The 8,014-nt window shown below is 39.4% G+C and overlaps 1 protein-coding gene across 1 annotated transcript in view; it reads left to right on the top strand.

The window, feature by feature from the left end:
* Positions 1–2,425: 2,425 nt before the first annotated feature.
* The window catches only part of SLC30A6 (solute carrier family 30 member 6), a 40,688-nt gene continuing 35,099 nt past the window's right edge, over positions 2,426–8,014 (top strand). The window contains exons 1-2 of the mRNA XM_059188678.1: positions 2,426–2,522; positions 7,687–7,773. Coding sequence (XP_059044661.1) covers positions 2,445–2,522; positions 7,687–7,773 — 165 coding nt within the window. The 5' untranslated portion in view covers positions 2,426–2,444. The remainder of the gene's footprint in view (positions 2,523–7,686; positions 7,774–8,014) is intronic.

Genomic DNA, 8,014 nt, shown 5'->3' with positions numbered 1-8,014 from the left:
CTCCTGGAAAATGCTTCATTTGCACCTGAGAAGAATGTATATTCTGTTGTTGGGTGGTATATTCTAGATATGTTAGGTGTAATAGGTATATAGTATTGTTCAAGTCTTCCTTTTGTTGATCTCCTCTGTAATTGTTTCCTATCATTTTATACCCAATTGCCTGTAGTTTATTTTTTTTCTTAAAGTAGCTTGAGAGATTTCTTTTTGATATGTTTACACCTTGTTAAACTCATCAGTAAGGAATTATGTAAAGGCACATGCCTACGATTGAATTCTTTAAGGTCATTAAAACAACATTCTGGGAAAATTAAGATATAGGGAAAAGTTAGAATACACCCTTACATGAAGTAGGCAGACTACAGAATATACTATTTGATTCCAATTTTAAAAAGACTGTAAAGAAACTTCAAAAATCAGGAATGATTTCCTCTGGGTAAATAAGGCAATAATGTCCTAACCTATTCCTTCCAATCTTGTCCAGGAGTAGTAAGCACAGAGTAGCGGGTAAGGTTTTAGAATTAGGTTCTGTAACACAGAATTCCAGTTCTGCCATGAAGTAAGTATGTGATGTTGGCATACAATTTTCCAAGCAGGGGCTAATAATAGTACCTATACCAAATGCCGGTTAGGAGGATTAAATAAGCTAGTCCATGTTCAACTCATAAAACAGTATCTACCATGTAAGTGCTTAGTAAATGTTCATTATTACTATCCACCTACAATCCATTCTCCATACCACCATGTAAAGGTCACTCCTTTGTTAAAACCCTCCACAGGCTTCCTTTCTCACTTAGAAAACAAAACAAAACAAAACAAAAAACAGAATCGGTCTCCTTACCCCTACATTAGAAATTCCTGTTTGATCTGATCCATTTGCCATTTAGATCTCTTCATTAGATCTCCAAATACACTGCCTTCTTTGAGACCTTGAAACACTTCTGCTTGTTTTTGACTTACGTATTTAGATCGTTTATCCTGCCTGGAATAATTTTCACAGAAAGACTTTGTCATTCAGAAGTCAAATTTACTTTCCTTAGAGAAAGTTCTTGGTCTACTTTCCTTAGAGAAGCTTCTTGGACTACTATGAATTAGCAACCGTCACTCTCTGTAGCATAACATTTTCTACATGACACTATCAATATATTAGACATTTTTTCCTCCCTACTTGTTTTCTGTCTCTTTTAAGTAATTAAAGCTTTCTGTCTCTAAGTAATATTACTTCCATTATAAAATTAATTCCATGGGTTTTTAGGTAGTGTTTTAGGATAGTACATGGTATTCTATATTTGATCTCAGTTCAAATTCAGCTACTGTGGAGAACCAGCTGTATGCCTCTGGGCAAATTTCTTATTCTTCCTGCTTCCTCAAAAGGGAATACTATTTATTTCACAAAGTATGGCAAAAAATTAAATCACACAACATAGGTAAAAGCGCTTAAGCACTAAATGAAATTTTCCTAACATTACAAATAAACCCTAAGCAAATACAAATCAAAACACAATGCGATACCACCTCACAAACCGAATGGCTAAAATTAACAATTCAGAATACACAGATGTTGCTGAGGATGTGGAGAAAGGGAGACCCTCCTACACTACTTGTGGGAATGCAAGCTGGTGTAGCCGCTCTGGAAAACAGTATGGAGGGTCCTCAAAAAGTTGAAAATACAGCTACCCTACTAACCAGTAATTGCACTACTGGGTATTTACCCCAAGATACAAATGTAGTGATCTGAAGTGGCACCTGCACCCCAATGTTTATAGCAGCAATGTCCACAATGGCCAAACTATGGCAAGAACCTAGACATCCATCAACAGAAGAATGGATAAAGGGGATGTGGTATGTATATATACAATGGAATACTACTCAGCCACCCAAGGGAAAAAAAAAAAAAAGAAATCTTGCCATTTGCAAAGAGGTGGATGGAACTAGAGGGTATTATGTGAAGCGAAAAAACAAAGATAATTATCATGATCTCATATGTGGATTTTAAGAAACAAAATGGGATCCTAGGGGAAGGGAAGGGGGGAAAACCAAGATACTTTTAATCATAGGAAACAAACTAAGGGTTGTTGGGACGGGGGAGCAGGGCAGGTGAAGGGATATCTGGGTGATGGACATTATAGAGGGCAGGTGATGTAATGAGCACTAGGTGTTATATACAACTAATGAATGACCTCTACCTCTGAAACTAGTAATACATTATATGTGAATTAATTGCATTTAAATAAAAAGACATCATACAATTAAAAAAAAAAAAAAAAAACCTAAGGGCTCCTTAACAAGGTCTCTAGTTCTCCACCTACCCCCCAAAGGCCTAGGTGGGGCCACCCTAGCCTCTGTCTTCACCGCCGTAGAACGCCGCGACAGCCGGAGAGAGGGCGGGAACAAGAGACAGTGCACGCATTTCCGCCCCCGCGTCTCTCTCCGCCAATCGGCGTCTGATGCCCCACCCCTTCCGCTCTAGGGAAAACCTGCTCCCAGAGCGTCTTCCGGCGGGAGCTGTGCCTCTCCTTATCATGGTGAGTTGGCTGCGGGTATGAGGGGTTCTGTCCTAGGTGATTCCTCTTATCTTCTTTCATCCCCGTGCGGCCTTGACAGGCCTCAGCTGCCCAGAGGTGGGGTCCTGGGAGTCGTGCTTGGCTCCCCACACCCCACAGGAGAAGCGGTGACGGCGGAAGCATTCCCCCCCAGAGCTGATTCCCTCAGCCCCCTTCACCCGGTTGGTTAGACGCTGGGGATCCCGGCCCTGCTTCGAGCCGAGCTTTCAGTTTTTAGCGAGCTTATGACTTCTCCCTTGCGGAGATTTACTTCATACGGAGCTAAAAGTCTTGGCCGGCGTCAGTGTCTACACCCACGAAGGCTCTGAAAACAAGTCCACAGCTACACGAGCGTAATTAGTGATGCTTACACCGGGGACGGTACCGTTGGCGTTAATAAAGAGGGTTATGAGCGATGTGTTGAGGTGAACGCCCCACACTGCGACTTGGCTTTGTGGAGTGCCAGAGAGCCTGACACGGCAGCGACGGTCAGAAGGCCAGTGACTGGAGAAAGTCCAGGTGTTGGTAGAGCATCTTCGTTGCCTGTTTCTTCCTACTTTTGTAGAGCCCAGTATACCTGACGGTTTCGGGGATACGTTGAGCCTAAAATTTTTTAGAGAAATTGTTCTTTTTATGCTTTTACAGGTCAAATGTATAGCTCTCCGAATCCTATCAAAAGATAAGTTGATGGTAATTTTAGCGTCAAAAGAGGTACCATTTTATCTCAGAAGTTAATGGATCTCTTATTGACCGCCTACCTGTGTGAACAGGATCACGTTTCAGTTCCGAAGCCATTGTCACTCTCGTTAAGTTTTTTCCTTGAGTGGATATAGTCAAGAAAAATGTCCTACTTATGCTTTCTTTTTCTTCTGTAAATTTTCTGTAATCCGGTTTTTTTTGCACACAGAAAGTGGGTAAAAGCTTATTTGGGGGACGGGGGCGGCTGACCAAATAGCCTTCCAGCTTCTTTCTTCAAAATATTCACCACTGTGTAGCCAGAATTAAATTTCTAAAATTGGGGACCATAGTACTCTCTTGCTCCCTTGCATAACCTCCCCCGCCCCCCCAACCACACACACACACACACACACACACACACCCAGTCCTCAAGATAAAGTCCTATTTGGTGTGGCATACAAAGCTGTTGTCAAGCTACTTGCTGCTGCTGCTTTTTGGGGGAGAGGGGGCCAAGCTTCTTTATAGCCTCTTTTTTCACATACCTACATTCATATTCAGTCAGAGTGAACACCTTGCACATGATGCTCTCGGGATTAGGCCTTTGCACCTAATTTGTATATGCTGTTCTGTCTGCCAAAAACCAATCATCTCCTACCCCTCATTCTTATCAGTATTACCCTTAAGCACCCTTTAGTCTCTCATGAGCCTTCCTGCCCGCCCGTGTCACAAGATCCTGTTAGGTGCCTCCTTTGTGCTTGTGATATCTTGGTGTTATTTATCAGTAACATATGTAGCCCTTACTACATATGCAGCCCTTACTACATATGCAGCCCTTACTACATATGTTAAACTATGTAGTTTAACATATGTTAGACTGTGTTATAATTGTGTATTTACTTGTCCTTCTCACTTCCTAGACTGTAAGCTCTTTGAGAATAGGACCTCTGTATTCACTCTGGTATTCCCAGAGCCTTGTCCCTGGCTCAGAGAGGAGGTTTTCAATAAATACCTGTTTTATAAAACACCAAATACATAGCTATGGCACTAAGTTTTTGTGCTTGAAACGTTAATAATACAGAAAAATAGTAGCATTTAAAGTTGATTGTAAAAGTTTTGGAGGAGAAGAAAGGGTTTACGAGTCCCTCTTGTTTATTAAGGTGTTATATGCAACGCACAATGCTATCTTAGAAAATGTAAAGGAAATACAGCCCTTGTCGTTAGTGAAGTTACTAAAAAAATTGACTTAAAATGCATGATGATAGAGTGAGGAAGGCTGGCCTCTAGTTAATTATAAAGCAAGTGGCATAAAGAACAGTATAGTTTGGAGTAATCTAGGAAGGCTTCACATAGAAGGTCAGCCATGAAACAGTATTTTCTCCCTATTCTATTACTCTTAATCTTACTGTTCTTTACTCTCGTTCGGTTGAGAAAACAGAGGTCAAGTAATTTGTTAAGTATTACAGGGCTGTTAGAGCTTGGTTAGACAAGTCTGGCCTTTTCACTCTAGAGTGATATGATCATCAGATCAGGGGTACACTAGTTTAGTTGGAGTTGATTCCCTGTCCGGAGTAAGAGATTAAACTGGAAAGAAACAGGCTACGTGATTGAAAGCATTGAATTTCAGATTGTAAAATTAGGAGTTTATCATGATAGCAATGGAGGGCCAATATAATTTTGAAAAGTGACATGAACATTAGGATTTTTATGGGGTTTAACTTCTTTTAACCGATATCAGAATGGCATCAGAAAAGGCATTCTACCTTTTAGAAACCTTATTTTCTCAACCTGAAACTTAAAGTAACTTAAATCATTTAAAGTGGAATGAAGTTAGAAGATATCCAGGGATAACAGTATTAAGAATTTAATACTTAACAGTAATAAGAATTTATCTTTGGGACCAAATATCCCACACATAATTCATTAAGAATGGAGTATATTTATTAATTGACCATTCATTAGCATCTCAGATGAAAATAGCATATTGTTCCTTCTCAACTGAATTAGCTTAGCAAAGCCTTAGAGTTATACACATACACACACACACACACACACACACACACACACTGGTCTTTGTTTGGATAGCAAAAATTAGTAACACTTTTTTCTAATGCTTTATTTTTATATTTACTTACTTTTTAAGATTTTATTTATTTATTTGATAGAGACAGCAAGAGAGGGAGCACAAGCAGGGGGAGTGGGAGAGGGAGAAGCAGGCTTCTTGCTAAGCAGGGAACCTGACTCACGAATCCCAGGACCAGGGGATTATGACCTGAGCACAAGGCAGATGCTTAATGACTGAGCCACCCAGGCGCCCCTATTTTTATATTTTAAAGTATGTTTTACTTAAATTTTTTTTATTATGGAAATTTGCAAAAACAGGAAAGTAGAATATAATAAGCGCCCATGTAGCCATCACTTGACCTCAACAATGATGAACATTCTGGTTTTAAATGCTAGACTTCTAGTGTTCAACTTTATCTTCTGCCTTTTCTGAGTTTCATCTAATGGAACTAATGACATGTCTGAGCTTTGAAGAAATGGGATATACCTTTTTTATAGCTTTTGAGATGTTCCTACTATTACTTAGGAAAATTAGACCTGTGCTGGAGTTGGATCTGAAAGTTTTCCTCATTTTTTATCTGTTGACACCCAGTTCCACTGCTTTCTGTGGAATTTAAGTGTTTAAGTCAAATTGGCTAACAATAGTAAGGTAGAAACAGTTGTTATGGTGATTGTGGCCTTACTATCTAGGAAAGCATTTTGCTAAAATTAAAATCCAAATAAATATTTAAGTGCATGGCACTTAGCAATCAAGTTATTATATGTGACTCACTGATAATTGTGAAAGATTTTTTTTCCCCTAGAAACAATGCTTAGCTTTTGAAATAACAATTAAAATTCTTTTTTTCCTGGGGCGCCTGGGTGGCTCAGTGGGTTAAGCCACTGCCTTCGGCTCAGGTCATGATCTCAGGGTCCTGGGATCGAGTCCCGCATCGGGCTCTCTGCTCAGCAGGGAGCCTGCTTCCCTCTCTCTCTCTCTGCCTGCCTCTCTGCCTACTTGTGATCTCTCTCTGTCAAATAAATAAATAAAATCTTTTAAAAAAAATTCTTTTTTTCCCAGTTTATTTTCTCTCTCTAGGATTTTCTTTATTTTTGTCTGTTGTTATTATATTCCCCAAATAGTAAAATTGATCAGTTTTTCCCTTTACAGCTTCTTGGTTTTATATCCTATTATGAAAAGTCTTTTCCAACTCCAAGATTATAAAATTGTACATCCATAAATTTCTTCAAGTATTCTGTAGTTTTGTATTTTAGTTTTAACATAATAAAAAATTAGAGTAAGAAATATAGTAAAGATCCAACATTACCTTTTCCAAAAACCATTTATTGGGTAACTCAAATTTTTTCCTGCTGATGTTGGATACTGACTTAATCATAAGCTAATTTCCCATATATACTTAAATTATCTTTTATTCTGAGATTTCATAAGCTTGAGTGGCAGATTCCTCTTTAGTCTCCACTTACATTTCTTCTCTTGTCGGTAACCCCACTATCATGCCCTCTGATGGTCCCATACAGTGTTCTAGCAAGGACTGTGGAGACTAGCGAGGATGTCTCTTGACTTTGAATGCTTAAGAGAGAACCTCAGAGATTTTACTGTAATAATAGTTTCCAAACTTTTCACATATAAAACTTCTATTAAGTTAATTGTAGTACTTGATTTCCAGTAGGGCTATCTGGCAAATGGTTTGATTTTATGGTTCAAAATAACCTAAAATCCATTTAAAAATAGAATTGTGTAGCCAGGAGCTAAAATGCCTGGTTTGGGGGCACCTGGGTGGCTTAGTCGGTTAAGTGTCTGCCTTCAGCTGGGGTCATGATGCTAGGGTTCTCGGATCAAGCCCCGCATCAGGCTCCCTGCTCAGCTGAGAGCCTGCTTCTCCCTCTTCCTCTGCTGTTACCCCTGCTTGTCCTCTCTCACTCTCTCTCAAATAAATAAATGAAATCCTTAAAAAATAAAATGGCTGGGTTTGAATTTCTGCTCAGCCATTTGTTAGCATTGTGCCCTTGGACAATTAAAGATTGTTTCCAGGGGCTCCTGGGTGGCTTAGTGGGTTAAGCCTCTGACTTCAGCTCAGGTCATGATCTCAGGGTCCTGGGATTAGGCCCTCCATCGGGCTCTCTGTTCGGTGAGGAGCCTGCTTCCCCCTCTCTCTCTGCCTGGCCCTCTGCCTTCTTGTGGTCTCTCTCTCTCTCTCTCTAATAAATAAAAATCTTCAAAAAAAATTGTTTCCATCTCAGATAATTGTGAAGAATAGATAAATATGCATAAATATCTAGAAATAATTGCTTGCCACATACTGAGCTTTCAGTAAATGTTAGTTATTACTATTGTATCACATCACAGGATATGAAAAAGACTAGAAACTTCAATGTTGATTTGTTTATTTTTTGTTTATTTTTAAAGGGGACAATTCATCTCTTTAGAAAACCACAAAGATCTTTTTTTGGCAAGTTATTACAGGAATTTAGACTTGTAGCAGCAGACCGAAGGGTAAGTTATCTTTATTAACTCTAATCACTGTACCGACAACATTATGACATTGAAAAAGATAATTTTTAAGGCATTATAGAAATTACTTGTGATCCCACCATACACCTTTTGTTTTTAAGTAAACGCTCGCCCAACATGGGGCTTGAACTCACAACCCCAAGGTTAAGAGTTGCATACTCCACCAGCTGAGCCAGCCAGGTGCTCCATGCCACACTGTTTTCATTTGTTGTTGTTGTTGTTG

Source organism: Mustela lutreola, chromosome 9 (assembly GCF_030435805.1).
Source record: "Mustela lutreola isolate mMusLut2 chromosome 9, mMusLut2.pri, whole genome shotgun sequence".
Taxonomy (NCBI): Eukaryota; Metazoa; Chordata; class Mammalia; order Carnivora; family Mustelidae; genus Mustela; species Mustela lutreola.
This window is presented reverse-complemented; position numbering and strand designations above follow the sequence as displayed.